At 41.7% G+C, this 22735-nt stretch overlaps 1 protein-coding gene and 1 long non-coding RNA gene across 2 annotated transcripts in view; one reads left to right on the forward strand and one right to left on the reverse strand.

Annotated features, from left to right (window-relative positions):
• The first annotated feature begins 6007 nt into the window (after positions 1 to 6007).
• Positions 6008 to 11906, forward strand: LOC127065260 (uncharacterized). The gene is made up of 4 exons (XM_050997353.1): positions 6008 to 6065; positions 10611 to 10931; positions 11338 to 11481; positions 11654 to 11906. Exons 1-4 carry the CDS (start codon positions 6008 to 6010, stop codon positions 11890 to 11892), a joined length of 762 nt encoding a protein of 253 aa, XP_050853310.1. The 3' UTR covers positions 11893 to 11906.
• Positions 11907 to 19324: 7418 nt separating this feature from the next.
• LOC127065048 (uncharacterized) overlaps positions 19325 to 22735 on the reverse strand; it is a 23028-nt gene continuing 19617 nt past the window's right edge. Inside the window, exon 3 of the long non-coding RNA XR_007781936.1 lies at positions 19325 to 19861. This is a non-coding gene — a long non-coding RNA (uncharacterized LOC127065048). The remainder of the gene's footprint in view (positions 19862 to 22735) is intronic.

Here is a 22735-nt window from a genome sequence, read left to right on the forward strand (position 1 = left end):
ATCCGCGATGCCGCCCCGTGGAGGAGAAAGAGGAGTGGGGGACGACCGGCGCGTTTCGTTCGAGAAAGAGAGAAGGAGAAGCCTACGAGAAGGAGATAAGTAGATGCCGAAGAGAAGAGAGGAAAATCGACCTATCCTCGAGCACCGGAGGTTAAGAGTAAGAGAGTGAAAGAAAGAAAGAAAGAAAGAAAGAAAGAAAGAAAGAAAAAGATAGTAGAGCAGGAAAGATCTATACGACCCTGGAGTATAAAGGAAGGAAGTATCGGTCGTATCTTCTCTTTCTCAACTACGTATCGTGCCTTTCGGATATGTCGCGAAGCAATCGCTTCGTTTCGCGATTAACGCATCCCTTTCGACCGAGGATATTCATCTCCTATCAAAAATATTCCATTGGCATTTGCGTTTCGCCTCACGATCAAGTTTTCTCGAGAAATAAATCTGTAAAAAGCATTGAGCTCTTATTATGGTCCGATTGATGGTAAACCAGAAGCAAAATTAATTTAACTGGAAGTAACGTTAATTAGCGACTCGTAATAACGCGGTTATAAGATTACTCCCGGTATAATCAATGTTTTTGATAATATTACTGCACTCAATTTGAGTGAAAATTATAGTTAAGCTTTATACTATCGTTTAACTTGATTCTACAACGTTCTCATACCGTAGGAATCGATTCAAGCTACGTTATTACTTCCCTCTTTCCTTTCCAATTTTTAATAATAGTAATAAAAAAGAAATAAAAAAGGAAGAAGGAAAAAACAAATTCAAAATGCATTCCGATAAGTTCGTTTTCGAGAAATCGAATAGACGGCGATGATCAATGCTCGATAAAAGACGGCGTTGGATTCGATCGAGAGAGACAGCAAAGTGCGTCGTTTCCAACTTAGGTAAGTCTTACAAGAAGACACCTACGCGAGTATCGGTTTCTCGAGGGAAGAAAGGGGGCAGCTTGTTTCACGAAAGACCGAGTTCGAGTGGATACAATCGAACGAGACGGTCGATAGATAGACAGAGAGAGAGAGAGAAACGAAGAGAAAGATAAAGAGAGGAAGAGAGAAAGAGAGAGAGAAAGAAAGAGAGAAAGAGGGAGAGAGAGAGCACGAATGTAGTACGTAAGAGCAACAACACAGATGCCAGGGGTATAAACGGAGAAGGAAATGAGAAAGCCACCCTGCGGAGGGCCGCACAAAAGGGAAAGGAGGGGGAAAGTTTGTCCGTCACTCAACGTGGATATTTACGCGGGGCACTACCATCAATGGGGTGAGCAACATAAAGGAATCTCCTCAATCTCCTCTTCCCTCTTACCCTTTTACGATCTCTTGCGGTTACCATCTCGGTCGACTGTTCGTTCATCGACACGTTTTCGAGCGATTGTTTCGTACCATGGCAATGAGCAGTCACGAATGACCATTTATCTACCCATCTCGATCTCGCATTATTCGAGATAGAAGAACTCCGTTGTATTCATTTTACGTTCCCTTGCTTAGAAATAGAAAATATCCTGAAACGGAGAACACGGGATGACAAATTGTCTATTGGGTATCTGGTGATTACGAGAACGAAAGATAAAATACTATCGACTTAGATATTTTCTCGAAGATTTCAAAGCTCTGATTTGTCTCAAGTACGAAGGGTGAAGAACGTCCGTACGTTTACGGTCCGATGTACTGATTCGTATGGATAGTCTGCGACGGTGATAACGCGTTCAAGAGTGATCCGTAATCCGTTAGCGTCATTTCGTATTAAAGGAAACGGAAAGTCAGCGAGACGAGAATTATTCCGATCGATAGTACCTATCGATCCGACGAAGAACATTGCAAAGATAAAGCGAACTGGGTCACGATATAAATTAAGTGCTATCTCGGTAAGCCGACAAGTAAAATAAAAGAAAAAGAGAAAGAGAGAAGGAGAGAGAGAGAGAGAGAGAGAGAGAGAGAGAGAGAGTAGGTGACGGGAGAAAATAAGAAGGAAAGAAAAATAAAAGGAAACTCCTGAGTTTCAGGCCTCTACTAATTACGATGTCGCCCGCAAAAAAGTAAATTAATCCCTCGTTTTACCGAGGATAGTTACGACATGGATGAGAGCCGCGTTGGAATATACAAGAGTTCTCTCAATTTTTCGTCGTCGTATCTACGACGAAAGATCGACGATTGATCCTTCGAATAATCGAACGTCGTTCGATATATTTGTTGTCAGTGCTCGATATCCGTCGCTCTACCTTCCGCTTTCGTTAATTATTTTCGTAAATAGCGTGACAACGAGTTGTCAAAGAAACAGAGTTCGAAGTACTCGTTCGAAAGTGTCTTTACGAATAAAAGCTTATTTATAGCAGAAATATCGCGCGAGTTACTTCCAAGTCTAGCGCTCTCAGCAACGTTGTTCTCGTTTTCCGATCATAAAATATACCGTTCAATGTACTCTCTTGACACACTTTTGTATCTACGAATTTTACGCGAAATTATCCTGAAAATTTTACTAGTATCTCCGTTTACCAACGGCACGTATTAGTATTTAACGACATACAATGACGATCATACGTTCCTATAAATGAAAACTTCTCATAAGCTCGCTCGTTAATAAGATGTACAGAGCGAACGATATCTATTGCAGGTTACTCGTTAAAAATGTTTAATTATAGCGGACAAGCTCGACTTACTTCGTAGAAATTATCCTGAATTCCCGATCTCTAACCCGTTGTATTTTTCATTTCTTTCGGACGTTGCTCGCGGTACGGAGGCTAAAAAATTAAGAGTACGCTCGATTCGGACTGGATAATGTCGGTGGATAAAATAAGTGACTTCGGGAACATCCTGACGTATGAACGCAGGTGGTTCGCGACGTCGTCGTTTAATACTTTGTTACTTGTATATATGTAGGTGGAATTAATTATTATAACGTATTTTTTCCTTGCTCTCTCAACGATTTCTCAATTTAGCGATAATAAAAGGTGGAAATATATGTAATGTACGATATCCGGTAGCGATGATGTGGTACACATATCTACATATGTATCAAAAAGATAAAACGAAGAGGACAAGACGACATGTACGAGGCAAGTTTATATACTGTCCTGTAAAATGGCACGATTACCATTCGTGGACATCTCGATGTTCGTTTGCACATCGTATTCCGTAAGAAGGAACGTGGTAAAACCGACAATCCAAATGGAATATCTTTACGAACCGGGTGCGAACCATCGTGATCCTTCGATAAATCCTCGAATTTTTATTATTCACATGGTGTAAATAAATGTTGTAAGCTGTATGTTCGATGTAATCGTTGCCAACATACTACAAATTAGGACTTTGCCTTTTTTCTCGTTATCGAAATGAAATTAATGAGTGAGAGGAAAGCAGCACGTACCTGACGATAATTAAAGGGAAAAAGAGGAAGAGAGAGAAGAGAGTGAGGGGAAAGAGAGAAAGAAAGACGGACAGAAGAAAACAGAGAAATATAAAAAAAAACGTATTGGGAATAGAACTTTCAGAAATCCATTTTTAACATAGAAGGTTTACAAAAGAGAAAAATAAGAATCAATTCTCGGTCGATGTTGTCCCGTCGAAGGGGTGTTAAGCAGTTCGTCAGGGTTACCGGACTATTTTCATGTCGTTGCGACGTGTTGCGACGTTTTATCGTGCGAATTATCCCCGCACGAATCTCAGATAACGGCCGAGTCGCGTGTAGACGCGTTGCGTACTCTCTCTCTCTCTCCCTCTCTTTCTCTGTCTCTCTCTCTTCAGATCTCTATATACTAACGTACGAAGGTACGTGTGTGCATGCTTTAGCACGACGTGCGTGAGCAATTAGTTCGACGCTGCATGCAGTCGAGCGAATGCACGAATGTTACGTTTATCGAGCTCGCCCTTTCGACGACGACGACGACGACGACGACGACGACGACGACGACGATGACGATGATGACGACAACGACGAAATAAATCCTATTTTTTTCGAAGCTTGCGAAACAACGTCATTTTCGACTATTTTTCGATGGGATATAAAATACGTTCGTTTCAGGAAATCGCTGAATTTGGTAACGGCCGTTAAGCTTGATGTCGGCAGACAGTTAACGTGATGTTGCGTTATATCCTACTCTCTCGTTCTCTCTCTGTCTCTTCCTCTCACTTCTGCCTCTCTCTGTCATTCTCTCTCTCTCTCTCTCTCTCTCTCTCTGTTTTTATTACGCTCGTTTTAAATAAACTTCATTAGCACATTATGAAAGTTACAAGTAAAAGCTTTTCCCCGATCGCGTGAAAAAGGGGGAGAGGAGTAGGGTGGAAGAGAGGGGAGACAAGTTCGATGCGATACTTTTACCTTGTATGATATGTCCGAACGAATTTTAGCATAATAAAAAGGAGGATTCGTGGATAATCGCGTCGATAAAACTACACCGTTCTCAACACGTATTCTCTTTAATACTCGATCGAAAAGATTAATAATAACGAGCTAACTATGTATACGATCGCTATCATTCTCATTTAAGGGAAATATGAAAGACAGAAGGAAAGAGAGAAAGAAAAAGAGAAAGAAACAAGAAGAATAAAAAACGAGAGATAAGAGGAACATACCTATATAGAAAAAGAAAGAAAGAGAAAAGAAAGATGGGGAGAAAAAAGAAAAAGAGAAAGAGAAAGAGAGAAGGAAATTTGCGAACCACTGAAGAAACTAGTCGCCGTTGGTAGGATCGAAGCGGGCGAGAGTCGAAAACCTTCTGTGAACCCTACTTACCCCCCACCACCGTCCGGTGCGACTGCTTTCTTTCGTTCCTCGATGGGCCCGTTCGAGGCTCGATGGCCGGGCCAAGCTGCAGACTCGGGGCCTAAAATGCATGCTAGGTTCTCGTTTCTCTCTCTCTCTCTCTCTCTCTCTCTCTCTCTCTTTCTTTCTCTCTCTCTTTCTCTCTCTTGACACACGAAGACTCGGTTGGACGAGGGAGAGGAGAGAAGAACGCTGAGAGAGGGTGAGAGGAAGGAACGCGTTGCTAGGCGTCTTCCTCTCGTTGCTAGGGCCCCGCGACTCGGTGCCCCTCCCGGCTCCGCCCCGTAGCAAGCCACCGCTCCAACTCCACGGAATAGTCCCAAAATGCATCGGTGCCACACGGTCCTCCCGTCCCTCTAACTGCTGCCTCACCCGTCGCGCAATGTACGCCTGAAAGAGAAAGATAGAGAGAAAGAGAGAGAGAGAGAGAGAGATAGAAAGAGAGAGACGGCCGATCCGAATGGCTTCGAGTTTCCACTATGACTCCTCTTACCATCGCTCTAACCAAATTCACCAAACATCGACTGACTTCTCCTCCGTCCTTTCTTTCTCTCGTTTTTCTACGTTCTTCTCTTCTCTTCTTTTCTCTTCTCTTCTCCTCTTTTCTTTTTCTTGTTTCTTTCGTTTCTCTTTTTCTTTTTTTATTTCTATTTCTTTTTTTTATCACCTATCTCCGATGACATCGAAGCCTCTTCTTCTTCTTCTTCTTCTTCTTCTTCTTCTTCTTCTTCTTCTTCTTCTTTTTCTTTTTCTTCATCGGCCTCGTTCCTTCGATCTAATAATTTTTTTCCTAAAATTTATACCATTTGTCATACACGCTGTTACACGCCCGTTACTCTTTCTTTCTCGACACAGATAACGTGTAATAGATATAATCTAATTTATATCGTTACAAGGGCGGATGCGTGGGCCAAGCCTATTTTAGATGGAACGGCCTAAATGCAATTTATTCCTCTCGCTTCGCGTTTGTCTTCTCTACTTCTCCGCTCTCCGGTTGCTGCCGCTTTCCTTGCCTTCTTCTTTCCCCTAGTTACGCGTCGACTCCTCCTCGTTGGATAATTTCGATCTCTCTATCTCTTTCTTTCTCTGCCTCTCTTTCTCTTTCTTATACGAAACATACGTAGTAGAAGTATCTTGCTATGCTCTTTCTCTCTCTCTCTCTCTCTCTCTCTCTCTTTCTCTTCTACCAAAGTTGCGATCTTCAATTTTTGGCCCCCTCCCCCCGCCCTTCTCTCCCACTCTCATCAGTATGGCGGAGCAGCCATCTTCTTGTCGTTGCCCTCGTCACGTATCGTCGAAAGTACACGGTAGTTTCTTCGTTTTTGTTTTGTTAGTTCTTTTTTGGTTTCGTTCAAACGATCGTTATACCAAACCTCGCACTTACGAGAACCTTCTCAAATTCTTCTTTTATAGAAAGGCTTTTTTGCGTCTCGGAGAAAAGAGAGAAAGAGAGAGAGAGAGAGAGAGAGAAGGAGAGGGATTGAAGACCGATTTTCGTCGCACGAACGAACTTAGTTCGAGAGGATACGATCGATAACGATTGATCGCATAAAATTCGCACCTGGAGTTCTTTGTTCGTTGAGTCTGTTCGATCGGTGGTGGACGCGTAGGGTGGTCAATGGTAGGTCGTAAGAAGCATGGAGATCGCGAGAAATCGCGGCTCGGGATACAAATCGATATATCGCAAAATCACGACTAATACACGCGTGTAATAAGACGCCCGTCTCGTGTTGTTTCGTGTCGCGTCACGTTTATCGTGGCTCGGACGCGAGCGTGAATGGCATTAACAAATAATGGAATACGAAAGAAGCCATACGAGACGTCGACGAGGTATTTCATTATTAATGCGCGTACCTATATATCGTCGTATCGGCTAGTCGCTAAACGGTAAGTTGAGAAGAAGCGACGGCTAATCGTTCGAATCTTTAAATACTTAGATATATGCCAAGTGCGATCGCACGAGCATGACTTTGTTAACCGAGTTTCTTCCTAATCGAAGCTACGTAATCGCGTTTAAACGTGTAATACCTAGTAACATTCATATACGTAATTACGTATGCGATATCGTTAAATAAAATTTAGTAAATCGTACGAGGACGATGACGACAACGACGACGACGACGACGACGAAGAGGACTAGCTGCGGCCCTGTGTCTTTGCTAGAATCCCCTCTACCAAGTTTCGAGGCTGCACCTAAAAGCACTATCCCTTCGTGCTGGCGGCCGTTGCAGCGGCATGGCCCTCCCCACCAAGCTTGCATTCCTCCTATTTGGGTCCCCACCATCGGGTCCGAAAAGTGCAACGGCCTAAATTCACGTAGGGGAAGTTACCAAGGGCCTTGGGCTTCTCCCACCCGTTCCCCGGTGCAACAACCTAATTTCTAGACCCTCTCTCCCTACCCCCACTCCAATCTCCTCGTACTCTTCATACTCTTCTCCCTCTCTTTCTCTCTCTCTCTCTCTCTCTCTCTCTCTCCCTCGCTCTCTCTTTCTCTCCGCTGCCACCGCCCGCACGGAATCATCGTGCCTCTTCTACTTAATGCAATCGCTAGTCGGTTTTCGGTGGCGACCCTTTTCCTCTCCTCTCTCTTGGCCATTTCCCTTCCTCCGTGAGTGCGCGCACGCTCGCCACAGCCTTCTTCTCTGCACTCTCTACTCTTTCTCTCTACTCTCTCTCTCTCTCTCTCTCTCTTCTGTCAATCGCTCCTTCTCCCCCTCCCGGTCCCCTCCAAAAGCCCCTTTTCTTATTCCCTCTCGTCGTCGCGCAATCGTGTCCGCTTACTAGCGACTCGTGGATGCAATACGATGCCATCGTACTACAACATCGCGGCAAAGTCCCGCTCTCTTTCCTTCTTCTTCTTCTTCTTCTTCTTCTTCTTCTTCTTCTACTTCTTCTTCTCTTTCTTTTCTTCGTCCTCTTCGTTCATCCTTACGGAAAACGATTCGACGTTCTCATATAATTTCTTTTTAAAATAGATTTCTCTTCGCGAAAGTCAAGTGGAGCATAGCTGATTTTCTACCATTGATTTTTTAAGAAACTTAAGATCGTTCGGTACTCGTTCGATATTTGTATCGATGAAAGAAAAGATTTGTCATCGTTCGTGTGAGAGAGAGAGAGAGAGAGAGAGAGAGAGAGAGAGAGAGAGAGAGAGAGAGAGAGAGAGAGAGAGAGAAAGAGAAAGGGAGGGGGAGATTCGTTGGATCAAAAACGATCGATCCTTTACACCATTGGAATTCCTTTCGAGTTGGCTTCTCGATCGTTACGCAATTTACCAAAAGAAGCTGAGCACCGGGCTGGCCGCTTTCGCCGAGAGAGAAAATCTACGTCGCGGACGTAGTCCTTGCAAAAGGTGTAAAGTGTAAAAAAAAAAGAAAGAAAGAAAGAAAGAAGATAAAAAAGGAAAAAAACAGAAAGAAAGAAAGAAAGAAAGAAAAGAGGAAGGAAAAAAAAGAAAAAGATATGGAAGAAGCGTGGGACTCTTTCTCTACGATGGTATCCACGTAGGTATCGAAATTTTCGCTGAAATTAACCTAACGACTAGAACGAAAGATTGCGAGGAAGAAAGCTCCTCGGGGGCTTATTCGTTGGGGCCTGATTAGGCTGTTAAAAAATCGCGCTGGCGTGCAGACCTTTCTAGACATTGTTGCAATCGTAGAAATTGGGATGAAGGATCGTTATCTTCATCTTCTCCTTTCTCCCCTCATTCTCTTTTACATCGATGTTCCACGCTCGCACGGGAGCTTCGCGAGTGATCGTTCTCGAGAAGAGAGGTAGGAAGGCAGATAGGTAGGTAGGTAGGTAGGTAGGTAGGTAGGTAGGTAGGTAGGTAGGTAGGTAGGTAGGTAGGTAGATAGATAGGTATACGCAACCCCGATCAAATTTTTCTTCTCCGCTTTTCTCTACTTGTCAACAGCGAGCATGACTTTCATTCGACTGTTATTTGAAAGAGAAAGACTGTGTGAATGTATGCGTTTATGTATGAGAGAGAGAGAGAGAGAGAGAGAGATAAAGAAAGAGAAAGAGAATCTCCTCTCAAAGCACAACTCTCAGACAAGAGAAGAACTCCTGGTTGGCTCTTGCACGCTTTCGAATTTCACGCGGAAATCGGCCCATTTCGGCGCGCCTCTTTCGTTTTCGAAGGCATTTCACCGTTCGAAATCCTTCCTCTCTCTCTCTCTCTCTCTCTCTCTCTCTCTCTCTCTCCTTCTCTCCCTCTCTCTCTCTCGTTGCCATCCTGCTGCTCCTTCCTACTTCTACTCTCTCCCTCCTTCTCTCTTTTCCTTTTCTTTTCTTTCTTTTTTCTTCTCTTTGTTTCTTTTTCTCTCACCAATGGAGTAATACTCCATCCTCCTCTTTCTGCACCCGGACAAAACTGTCCTGCCATCCGCGTTCTATGGCGAAAAGAGCCAACTCGAAGAAGAAGCTTTCTTTCTCATCGCGCGTTCTGCGAGAGGAGGATCAACGGCCGGACAAAAGTTCTTTGAGCCGAGGACCACCTGCCCGCGGATACGAGCCGCCTCGGTCCACCCCTCCCTCGCCACCTCTACTACATCCCACCCCTCTCCTTGTATTGGCATCGGTGCATTGCCCCTTCGGTTGACTTGGCTTAGCCACTTAGAACCCGAACTTGTTCCCCGAGGATCCCGGGAAAACGCCTAAGCAAACGCCCGTTAACTATGGCGGTTGTGTCTTCCTCCATACCTATTCTTTTTTCTTTTTTTAGTTACCTTTGATTTCCTACTCGTTAATGAACTCTTCTCAAATCGTTCTTTAACGGTTACACAAGACAAAATGAATTTTAATGAAATACTTTTTAGTATTGCCTCGAACGTTCTTCTCCAATTTAAATGGATCTTTATTATATCAAGTAGTATCAAGAAGAATAGAATTAAAGAATACATCGTTCAGAACGTATTTTTCAATATGGTCGAATTGTATTTTACCTTGAACGTCTTTATTGCGATTTATACATAAATACGAATTTGAAAAACATTACGAAAAAGTCTATACATCGATCCGTAACATTTTGTAAACACCAAGGGATGAAGCGAAGGTTAAACTCGAGGGCTTGAGTCATGAGATGGTTTAACATCATAATATAAATAAAGACGAAATCTCAAAAGACAAAAAAATTCGTGACCACTTCTTAGCTGATGTATTCGTTTACGGTCGAGCTCGGCTCACACACTCATACGCTTTCAGCGTACACAACGTACAGGACGCTTGCACGAGCCGCTGCTTGCACGAGACGTTTGCATGCTCCTCTCGGGGTAGGCTCGCTCGTTGCGTGCGCATTGCGTGCACGGAGCAGGCCGACCATAGGATGCCGAAACTTTATTTCCAGAATGTTTGATTTGAGAAAGAAATAGCCGTGACTCGTTCGCCCGAAAGGTTTTTGCCTCCCGTAAACTACGCCTAATTTAAGAGGTTCTTGAACTTGCCTTGCAGTGAGCGAGTGAGAAAAGATAAAGAGAGTGAGAGAGAAAGACAGAGAGAGAGAGAGAGAGAGAGAGAGAGAGAGAATCAAAAGTTTTGTATTGGCTTCGGAGAAATTTCAATGTTATCAATTTCAATGAAAACTCTCGTACGCCGTGAGAGACTCATTCTTACCTATGTTTATTTTGATTGTATCATCGACTTTTTCTATGTTTCTTTCGTATATTCTTACGTATATTCCGTCGCAAGTTCATTTGGAGGAAGACGACGACCGGATCAAGAAGGTAAATTAGAGTTCGTAGAAGAGGAAGAAAAAGAAGATGGAGGAGAAGGAGGAGGAGGAGGAGAAGAAAAAGAAGAAGAAGGAAGAGGAGGAGAAGAAGGATAGGAGAACGACGACGTCGTTCTTTGACGAGCGAAACCGCGAGCAAAAGGAACGACACGGAAGCGTGAATACGATTCTACCGGACGGACCAGCGAATTCTCTCGAGCTGAGAATTTTGGCTTGGCCCGGGCTCTCGCCCGGTCACGGCTTCGTGAGCCCGCTCCGACTTTTTCCACTCTTCCTCCCGAACGCGATTGTTTCGTTGCATCCTGCCGTCTTGCACTCTCCCACAAGAGTTTGGGAACGGAACGAGTCTTCGTACTTTTCGGCGATTCCTATCTACGAGTCGAACGGATAAGGCGCGAACAACGCCTTAGCAGGACAACTCCTCGTCCTACCAAAAATCAGATAGGTAATTCTAGTTTTCTTTTCTTTTCTTTTCTTTTTTTTCTTTTCTCTTTTTCCTCCTCTTTTCTCTTTTCTCTTTTCTTCTTTCTTTTTTCATGTACGAGAATCAATTAATTCGATTTTTACAATCGCTTTGTTATCGTTGCGAATTAAGGAAACTTTCAAAGGTCTAAAACGGTTTATCTGCGTTTATCGCGACATTCGCTTAAATAAAAGATAAGATTTTTCAAATTGTTAAGAACTGACAGCAACGAACGAACTTTAGATCATAATAATCCGTCCTATCGCATGTTTTGAGATATACTCGTCCGAACAATAGATTCGACATATACGAAACTAAACATAGCGGGAGTAAGTAAGTATTTACGTCGCGATAAAGTGACCGCTAATTGTCATCTATAAAATCGCAGATAATAATACTCATTCACGTCAACGAAGACGCAAGAAATCTTACCTACCGTACGATGACCTTCCGAACGGGATACGTCCGGGGTCCATGTCCTTTCCAATTTCGTCAATCGAGTCCTTATGGTCACGACGAATTGGTCAGTCAGGTAAGCGATTGTCTGAAAACAATAGCAAAGTTTCAAACAAATCTTTGATATATTATATTGTCTTTTACATAAACAATTCAAACGAATGATACGTAGATGTATATACATATATATATATATATATACATATATAAATCTATATAAATTCTCCATCGATATGGTCGTTAAACAGAACTGTTGAGAAAATTCGTTTTACGAATATGCGGAGGTTTTTATGAAAAAGGACGAGGACAAAAGCAGGCAGCGATTGCAGCAACAGTAGCAACAACAGCAACCAGTAGTCGTCACTACTACTACTACCAAACGAGATCGCAATATATGTGTCAGGCGTTTCGGTTGATCCGTCTCGCTTCGGGGAATATTGCGTTCCGATTGGCCGTACCGCCGGAAATCGCGGATGATAAATATTAATTATTTTTGTTTACCTCTCGACGGTGCGGCGCAGCATTAATAACATTTCGATCTTGCTCTATCCATTTTGCGGCCCTCCTCTTCTACCCCAGGCAGCCCCGGCCGGCCAGGAGCAAGACTACGGGCCGGGTGGTAACAAACGAAATTGTTAGTTCATGCCGTTTGGTCTCGCTCTGCAAAAACATTGGAACAACGGGTCCGGATCCTTCCTCCTACTCATTCCCAACAACGTTTTCAGCGTATGTGTGTGTAAGAGAGAGAGAAAGAGAGAGAGAGAGGGAGAGAGAGAAAGGAGGGGCAGGGAGAGGGTGAGGATGGTAACAGTCGCACAATGATCGTCGCGCGAATACGTAATTTTCGCAAACAAAGTAGTCGTGCAAATAATAAAACGCGCGTGTTTACCTTGACCGATGTGTTCCGCGAGCTCAACGAATTTAATTGCAATATCGACTAGGGTATATGCATAACCCGGACGACGAAATTCGGTTTTAGGCATTCTCTCTACCTACCTCCCTTCCTCCCTCCCTCTTTCCTTCTGTCTCTCTCTCTCTCTCTCTCTTTCTCTGTCTCTCTCTAGTCGCATTCGCATCGAGGGTGGCGCGAGTAAAATCGCCGGCATCGAATGCCGAATCCGCGCCAGGGGTTCGACGCAACCCAGGCTAATCCGGTGAGCTCGATCACCGGATGATTATAATGGCTGTTGTCTGCTTTCGATCTTTCGAAGATTCCTACAGGTACGAGAATATAACGTTAATGAAAGAGAGTAATTAGCGATCGACGTATTGTCTCGCTCGATTCATTATTGTTACGAGTTTAGAACGCACGAAAAAAAAGAAAAAATTGGAAAAAGGAGAACGGATTAAAATTATTATTGCTGTTGTTATTGTTATTATTATTGTTGTTATTATTACTATTATTATTATTATTATTATTGTCGTTGTTATTATAATTTTTATCTTTTTTTTCTATCCCATCGGAACAAATGTATACGAATTTCTCGTGAAATCACGAATTGTTTATTATCTAATTTCCAGCGTAACGCGAGTTTAGCGAGCGAAGTAGACGAGGGTGGAGGGTAATAAAAGGTATATCTTGATGAGGTCGGTTCCGCGCGTACCAAGGTCTACGAATTTCATTGTTACACGGACGCTCACAATTAGAGGCTCGCGTGCGTCCTGCGAGAGAAGGCTCGCGTATCGCCGTTGAAACCGGTGAAAGGAAGTCGAACGATGGAAAACGATGGAGGGACAAGTTGGCGAGAACTTTCGACTTGGCTGGACACCCCCGAAATTTCTTTTCTTTTTTACTTCAGACAGACACAGTGAGAGAAAGAGAGAGATACAGAGATAGAGAGATAGACAGAGAGGAGGGGGGGAGTCGATAAATCATTAAAAAAAAAAAGAAAGCGTTTTCAATCGATGCCAATTTTCAGCTATCGAACATTCTGCGTCATCATTCGTCGCGATCGTTTTCTTGCAAATACCTTATCGCGTTATTCTATATTTAAGTTCAATGCCAAGTGGTAACAAACTTTCATTATGCCGAGAGAGAGAGAGAGAGAGAGAGAGAGAGGTGTGCGATTATCGTAGCGATGATCGAGTCTACGTTCCTCGACTTTGTTCGTTCTTCTTAAAAAGAAAATATAAAAGAACAAAGGAATACTGACAAGAAAAAAAAAAGGAGAAAAGGAAGAAAAGAAAAACTCGGATCTCGGCGATTCGACTAGCTAGCTAGTACTTAGAGAAACCCAACTACATTGTGTTGACACTTGGGAAATTTCAAGTATGCGCTGGATGCTTTGCCATGACCGTACGCAAACGCGTACGCGCTTTTCTTTGTCTCTATTGAAAAATTCTATGCATCCTGGAGCAGCCGAGAAAACGTGGAAACGTTCTAATGTACGCCGTGCTTTCACCCTCTCCTCTCTATCCCTTACCACTCCCTCCCATACCTTAGACGCGGATATACGTTATGCAGGAGTCCCACTCGGGGTATCCCTATGTACAACATGAAAAAACACATGTGTCCTCTCCTTGCATCCTACGGTTAGGTATTTACGAATTTACTGAAAATGAAAATAAAAGCATCGTGGGTGGCAACGAGGGAGTCTAGCGAGAGGGTGGGAAAGGAGTGAAGTGCATCGTTAAAAGCAAACGTACATACGTGTATTTAGATAGGTAACACACGTACGTAGTCGATGAGTTCTCAAAGCGTTCGATCGGCGCCGTTCGAGAGGAAAATAACCTGTTGTTAACGATAAAGTAACGATAAATTGATATTAACATCATAATCGAGCATCAGGAATCGAGAGTATTGTCGTGATCGTGCGACAACGATTACTAAATACGAATTTCCATGGTCAGCGATTTGCATTACAAGCTATCATCCTGGTCGTACCTTTTTATTTATAAATACGAACGCCGTGGGGCGTTCCGTTTTGAAGGCGCTCGTTTTCGAAGTGTAACGATCTTATATAGATACGTACACGAACGTAAAGGTTACATTGAATATATACGTTAAGGCAGCACGAATTGCGTTTACATTGAACTCATGGTTAGATATGTCCTAATTATAATTATCTCCTACTGGCTATTCGTATAATTAATACACACATGCACGCACACACACACACATATAAGCACACATAAACGCACGCATACAGGATTTGTTTGCTCAACGAACACGCTACGTAATGGCATATTTAACAAAAGCTTTTTGACGAAATTCGTAAGGAAGCGCATAATAACTCAGTCTTTGGTTGCGCTTGAAAAAGAAAAAAAAAGGGAGAACCGATCCCCACGTTCTCGAACGATCAGATAATCGAAAGTAGAGCAAAGTTGATCGCGATTATAACACCAGGAGGTTATCGTGTGAAAATATCTTTTCCTCTGGAATAAGTGAAAATCCTTTGAGGAGAGGAACGAAAAAAAAAAAAAAGAACCGCACTCTGTTCAGCTCTGTGACCGTTTCCGAAATAGCTTCGCCGAGAAGAGAGAATAGGTTTAGAGATTAAATCGAAGTCTAATAAATAATTGTATTTAAAAAGTAGTACGTCTCGTCGTTTATATACCAAGGTCTCTTCTTTCTCGGACGTGCAATCATCATGACCCGAATTCTTTCCTCGAGAACTACCAATATTTGTGTAATTATAAAGAGCACGACGTTTTCTTCGTAATTTACTTATTGTGTTTGACGAATTTGCGAAACGTTTCTGCGGATACGTGAAATACGTTGAAAAGAGAGTTCCTATATGTATTAAATAATAAATTCGACGAGTATATTGATTAAGAAAGTCACGAACGCGAGTTTATCGTCAACGGACGATCGCGAATCGTTCGAAAATGAAAACGATAACCCCTTTCCTTCGAAGTTAGACGTGCCAAGACGAGAACTGATCGTTTCTCTTACGAAGAAACGACGATGACTTATATCGCGTAATTACGCGAGAAATTGGAGAAGATATCGTAAGAGGATTATCATCGCTTGATTCTTCAAATAAAAAATAAAGAAGAGACAGAGAGATAGAGAGGAGAAAGACAGACAAGCAGAGAGAAAAAGAAAAAAATATATATACACGCACATATATATATATATATAATAATATTACGGTCGAAGTATACAAATACATATGAGATATTTATATTTATATATATATATATATATATATAATAATATTACGGATTAATTTTTCATAATATCCTTACGTCCGTACGACCAAAGGACAGGTGTTCATGTAAACTCTTGCGACGAGTTTAACGTATGCACCGAGCCGTTGTCCATTCTAAAACGAAAATCGCGAAAGCTATCTGGTTTTTCTGGTGAAAGTAACTTTATCGGCACGAGAAATCTCAGGATAAATCGTCGCGTTAATACACCGCATCGCGTTCAAGTGCGTTTAACGTGTAGCGAAAAACACTCCGGTTTTCGAGCACCCTTTTACGTTGGATAAAATTCTCTGTCGGTCGAATATACGAGCAAGATGTAAAAATGAAAATTTTTACTTCTTATTAGCGTACTTAGACTTTTAATACTTTTTTATATAATTATCGTTCTCCTTCCGAAAAAATATCTTTGTTGATGTACATACGTGTAACAAGTAAGTACATCGACGGTACAAAGTATACAAATACATACGAGAATATTTATATACATGTACGGCCGAATTATGTACGTATGTAATTTATGCAACGGTGTCGCGAAATCTGCAAACGAGTCTAAAAATCGCGTAGCCTCTATGGGCCTTGCTTCGCCGATTTCATAACCAACCGTGTCCTTGCGTCATCGAGCGAAACATTTCGATCGACGACGATTCCGAACGATCGAGTCGACCTCGAAGAGTTTGCCGGCCCGTTCGCTGATCGACCACACCTAGCTTCTCTAACCCGTATCATCTCAATTTTTAGATACCACAACTATCTGTCTAATCAATCACAACAGGTAAATGTCTCGAGTCACCGTGTCCCATCGCTAGTTCGTCTGGTATAGAACTTCCATCGTTTATTTCGATCGAGGATAGAATAAGAAAGAAAAACATCGTCGCAATAGAATAGAACGTCACTGTTTTCGCAGATATTTCGTGAAATATCTAATCTTACGATGCAAAAAAAAAACGAAAAAGAAATACAGAATGAAGTTTTTAAACTGTCTTTACATTATGACCACTTGTGTACATAAGAAAAGCAAGGAGATAGTATTCATTATAATCATAAGATCTTTAATATATATATATTTTTTAAATATATATATATATGAAATATATTGTATAATATATTATATATCTTTGATATATATATATACACAGCATATATATACATATATACATATATATAATATATAATATATACTTATATATACACAAGTATACATATATATATATATATATATACATTATGCATATGCATATATATGTATACTTAAAAGTATATATATATATATACATATATATATATATATTTTGTCGTTTCCGCATGCAACGGGCTGCGTCGTCGTTAGCATCGACGTCGGTTATACATACGTGTAGTTTTGGTCGGACATCCGGTACCGCTTTCGCCGGTGAATTTATTTATTATTTCGGAGCTTCGTGGGCCGAGCAAGTACATACGCATACTTGTATGCATGTGTGTACGTGCGTGTGCGTATATGCATGTGTATGTACGTGTGTATGTTCATATGGCATTGCATGGCTGACGGGCTCCCGGCAAAACTCTTGCCTCGAATCACGAACGGACGGGGACGCACTTCCGCTTCTTCATTATGCGTTAGAACGAACCCGCATATAATTGGAAGGTAACGCACCGAATTAGGGACCAGGCTGCTCCTTTTATCGAGCAAATTGCAGGAGCGCGAGAAGCGCTTCCTGCTTTCTCGCGTTAGGCGTCCACTTTATTTTTCGACCTTCTTCTTCATCTTCTTTTTCTTTCCTTGCATTTGTTTATTGCTAATTGTTTGTTGTTATATAGCGAATTCCATTGTTGTTATTATTCTAGTTGTTGCCATTGTTTCGAAATGTATCATATTGACGAATAGAATCATTCTAAGATTTTATCGATGTATCGTGAAAGGTGAATAGTTTTTGAAGAACAAGAAACCAACGAGAGATATTACGACAAATCGATTGACGAAGCAACGACGATAGTGGATACGTCGTTCTCGAAGATTGTATTATAATAAAAAAAACCAAGCGACCAAAGAGAAAAAGAAAGCGCACAATGATTTAATCTATATTAATTCCGTAGATTATAGTCGTAAAAGAGAAGAAAGGAAGAAAAAGAAGAAAAAAAAAAAGACAAGTCGTTCGATTTAATGAAAGATTATTTTTGTAAACTTATACCAGTTTCTTCGACTTCATTAATGTATCACGTTGCATATTGATTAAGTTAAGGTTAATCGATATTATAATGATCGATTTTCCTCGAGCAAGTTTAAAGAGAAACGTTCTTAGCTTCGAGTGCCCTCTAATAATAAGTTCCTTCTATTGTTACTTTTATTAGCCAGGTCAGGAGGAATGAGCAGCGGGGCGATCGGTAAAATTCAAATGATTCTACGAGTGGATATCGTTTGTGCGGTCAGACAGAATTTCTATCGGTACGAGTAGTTATTTGAAATCCACCTTGTGTCTATCTCTCTATTCACTCTCTCTCTCTCTCTCTTTATATATATATATATATATATATTCGGATAGACCATTCGTTCGAATCGTGATTGCTACGACGAGCCCAACGAATAAAGTGTAAAGTGACGTTGGAAAAAAATCTATTTCAATCTTTTTTACTTTTAGAGAAAAAGAAAGAAAAAAAGAAGATAAAGAAAAATTCGAGACAATTGGATTCCGCTAAGATCTTCGAGGCGATGATCGAATTATAATTTGTGAACCAAACGAAATTAGATTTCGAGAAAGATGTATATTATCTCGTGGAGTTGCAACAGAACGCCGATTGTTTCATCGAGTTTCGACGAGTTCCTCGTGGAAGATATCGTCCGTCGGAGATATATCGTCAGCGTAATTGAAACTCTAGGAAACGGCCACACGGTTGCCTAAGACGTTTCTATGTACGCTGCATTCTAGGCGGATGACGCATCTATAGCGCTCGACCGGTTCGTCCTTTCTTTGTTCGGCGAATACTGCAAATCGGTGCAACTTTTCAAAGCGGTTTTTACGTCCAAAACGGTGTCGTCATTCCGTTCGTCGTTGCAAAAATCCAAAGCCGACGATTTCGAAATTCGCGGGTCGAATCGTACCTACCTTGCGATTTTAATAATGAAAAAAAAGAAAACAAATCACCGATTGCTATCGTAGCAACGACGTATAATATTGTTGAGCATGTAATTCTTTAATAAAATTGCTAGGCTAGGTGAAAGAAAGAAAGGAAAAAAAAACATATTAGCCTTAAAAAAAGTTTCGAAAAAGAGTCAATGATTGTTAATATCAGTTAAGAACTTCAGGCTCACCCTGTATGTATGTGTATAACTACGTTTAAAAATTCTCTCGACAATAATAACCGTGCTTGGCATCGATTTTCTACAAGGGTAGCTAAGAGAATAACTTTTTTCCAAATGTTGGTAGTTCCTTTTACGTAAACAGGTCACCGACGTAGGAAAGAATTTATCGACCAGCAGCAACCAACCGATGAAGCGAGTAACGTTCTACGACCGATTCGAACGACTTTCCCCCTACGTGCCTCACGAGCGTGCATATTTTTCAAAGTAATGCTATTTTCCGTATCCGGAGAGCGTCCTCTCGAAGAGCGAAAAATATATGTCGCAAATCTAACCACTTATCTATTCCAACAATTTGCAAGTTAAACTTTTCAAGGAAAGAAAGAAAGAAAGAAAGAAAAGAAAAAGGAAAAAGAAAAATAACGAAAAATAATACGAGCAACGAGATATCTAAGATATTCAATAAAAAATTTATAATATATCGTGACGTCGTACCTATATCGTGTTTAGACCTTCAAAGGTGTTCTTAGAAGATCGACAGATTTTTAACGCGTCGGATTATCTAACACCGTCGGTGTAGCGTGACTATAGTACGCACGAACGGGTGGTAGGTGTGTTGAGGGGTCCGAGTACGGTGGGGAAGAGAAGCGACATAGGTCCTCAGGGTCAGGGTGGCCAGCTTTCGTGGACGGGGAGAAAAATGGGGAGAAAGAGAAGGTGAGGAGGGTTGGAAAGAGACGGACGAGTCCTTGGAACGAGATGGAGCACAAGGAAGGGCCAGCGAGCCAGGTTTTCGAGAAGCCTGTTGCAGGGAGGGGGAACGGTGTTCCTACAGAAGGTGAACGTCCAAGGGGGCAACCTGTTCGGGGTTCATGGCCCTCGCACGAATAGCAAACGTGCAGGGAGCCGTCCTGTCCAATCTGCTAGCGAGCCTCGTGCAAAAGGGCCGCAGCCTCTTCTCCTCCTTCTTCTTCATCTTCTCCTTCGTCTTCTCCTTCGTATTTTTCTTCTTCGTCTTCTTCTTCTTCTCCGTCTTTGGCACGAAGTATTCGTTCGGCACGAAAAGAAAGATAGTTAGATCGATGATCCAAGGACTTTTTTCAAAGATGGACTTTAACGAATTTAACTACTTTACGGAAGATACGCGTATACTTCGTTGAGGATAACTTTTATAATGAATTGAAAAAAAGAGAAGGGAAAGAAAGAAAGAAAGAAAGAAATGAAAGAAGAGAAATAAATCATTCGAACGAACAAATGATCTAATCGAACAAGCGTAAAGTAGAGAGTTCACGTTACAAACTTGAATCTTCTGGTTAGATAAAAATGGAATAAGAATGATACATATATATATATATATATATATATATATATATATATATCCTTCTCTCTTTCTCGACGAATTCACTTCCTGCAAAGATGACTTAAGTCGACGTCGTACCGGTCGGTCGACACGAAACGTAAGAGAGACAAGCAGCCGAGGCAGCAGCAGCAGCGGTAGTGGCAGCTTCGGCAGGAGCAGCAGCAGCAGCAGCAACAGCAGCAGCAGCAGCAACAGCAGCAGCAGCGGCACGAAGCACATTTCTTTTCGACGGGTGGAAGGTACGAAAGAGGGAACCAGTTTTCGAGCGTATACTCGCGTCTCGATTATATACCTTCTGTCCTGGTCCTGGTCCTCCTCTGTGTCTCGCGCTTCTTGCCAGGAAGAATTCTATTCTATTATCCCATTACATGTCTTCGAAGATTTATTTTTAGAAAGAATCCACGGAGAGAGAGAGAGAGAGAGAGAGAGAGATGTCCACCATGGTAGATGTTGATACCATTCCACTGACGTCGATGACGATAATAAGACTCTAAAGCAGTGTTGGTGGATGTACTACTACGTGTTTCTTCCTACCGGGACAACACGGGTGAGGTTTATAACTCATTCCCGTCAGAATGAAAAGCAAGTAGTCGGGCAAAAGGATCAGCGGCCTCGGCGAAGAAACTGCGTTTAGCTACCGATCGACTTCGGATCTTGCTCGGGTCAAAGATCTCTTCTTCTCGCCTACATAGAGTACGAAAGAGAGAGGATTATATACCTCGCGAAAAAAGATGGCCGTTTTTGTGCATCCTGTACAAGAGTATATCTACATATAGTATATATAAAAGTTTACACGAATATACTTGGCACGTATCGACATCTCTACGTAGTCGACGTGGCAGCCGGGACGCCTCTGTGTGACGTAACCGCCATGCTGTTAATCGGCTACGTTTTAAGTGAGCCGTTTAAATACTTTCGCACGATATTACGTTTTCATTACGTAGATAGGTACGTACGAGCTACCGTATATGGGACTATACGGTAGTCCCAAATGGTTCCTTTGATCTTTCGTTTTGTTTCTCTTTTCTTGTTTGTTTTTTTCTTGTTGCTTTGTTTTGATTTGGCTTGTTCCGTTTCTTTTTTATACTTTCCTCGCGTTTCTTTTTTTCCCTCGGACCATGATTAATATCCTACGTTCGTCCGTGCAAAATGCAATTGTATCATATAAACCAAGAAAAATATCCACCTCGCGGTATCGCCTGCAGAGGTCATTAGACAAGAAACATCGGCGACAACTGCGACTTTATAATCTTATCTCCCGGACGGTTTAGTCATACCACAAATAGGTTTGCACGAAGCCAACCGATAGGATAAATTCTGGATAATCTTGTTATATCTACTAAAATTTCGCCTATAAATAAATGACTACAAATTCGCTCAAAACTGGATGGGAAATATATATATATATATCCCCATATATATTATACATATAATATATATACGTAATAGAGGTATATATATATATGTATATATATATGTATATATATATCTAGAGAAAAGAAATAAGAATCGATCGAGTCTAGAGATTCTTTGCGATCGTTATTCCGATAAAGATCGCGATGTGATGAAAAAGAAAGGGATCGTACGTGGCACGAAATTTTTGCATGTGATCGAAGCGAATTTTGGTTAGCGGTAATACGAGACTTCGTGCCAAAGACATTTTAAACTCGTCGGCCGGGGATATTGGTATCCTTTTACCATCGTGAAACCGCAGAAAAGTCGATGGGTACGTAGAGATTCGTAATGGTATGAGAAATAATCATGGGTGTTCATGGGTCCTTAGAAACGCCGGGAAAAGGATTATTTCAAATTCAAAGTCATCTCTCACGTTTGTAAACGATTATCAGATAAAGGCATAGCTTCGCGAAATAATTTTCAATGTATTTTCTTATCGATATAATATCGAACTTGAAACTCGACGATCGTTGTTGCGACTGCACTGTTTTGATATCGTGAAAGCAAAGTGTATGTACCGAGTTTGGTACGATAACATCGACGAAAATTCGCTGATCAAGCGAGAAACAGCCTCGGACGAACGTAACGACGCGATATAAAATCATTTCTTCGGGCTTGGTGGTGGTCTCGCGCGTTAGATCACGAACGCTAAGCGATAAGGCATCAAACGAAGGAGAGATAAAACCGACGTGGTATGCGAGTTCGAAAGTTTGTCGGAATAATAACGCTCGAGTCGGAGAAAAACGATCGAAAGGAGGCCTCTTTGTAACGAGGTATCTTCTCGAATAAGTCAATCGAGAACGTGCTTATCCGGCAATTATATGGACGGATCATACGCGAGCGCGCGTACACATACACGCACACACGAACGTCAAGAAATTTGACCTGCTAGAGGGAGAGCTACTCGCTAACGCGATCGATATTCCGTAAATCGATTCTCTTTTAGTTTCCTTACGTTTCTTTTTCTTTTTCTTTTCTTTTCTCTCCTTTCGCCGACGATTGCTCGTATCGTTGCATATTTATTTATACGTTTCCCCCCGTAAATAATATTTTACTCGAAGGAACGTCGAATTCGCGAATGCACCGAAGCAA

The sequence above is a fragment of the Vespula vulgaris genome, chromosome 7 (genome assembly GCF_905475345.1).
Source record: "Vespula vulgaris chromosome 7, iyVesVulg1.1, whole genome shotgun sequence".
Taxonomy (NCBI): domain Eukaryota; kingdom Metazoa; phylum Arthropoda; class Insecta; order Hymenoptera; family Vespidae; genus Vespula; species Vespula vulgaris.

What these genes read in the sequence shown, in the direction of transcription:
- LOC127065260 (XM_050997353.1), top strand. Translation starts at nt 6,008, where the DNA reads ATGGCGGAGCAGCCATCTTCTTGTCGTTGCCCTCGTCACGTATCGTCG. An exon ending in CGTATCGTCGAAAGTACACG is followed by an intron (nt 6,066 to 10,610) that starts GTAGTTTCTTCG and finishes TTCTTTGACGAG; the next exon opens with CGAAACCGCGAGCAAAAGGA. An exon ending in TCCTACCAAAAATCAGATAG is followed by an intron (nt 10,932 to 11,337) that starts GTAATTCTAGTT and finishes ATAAAATCGCAG; the next exon opens with ATAATAATACTCATTCACGT.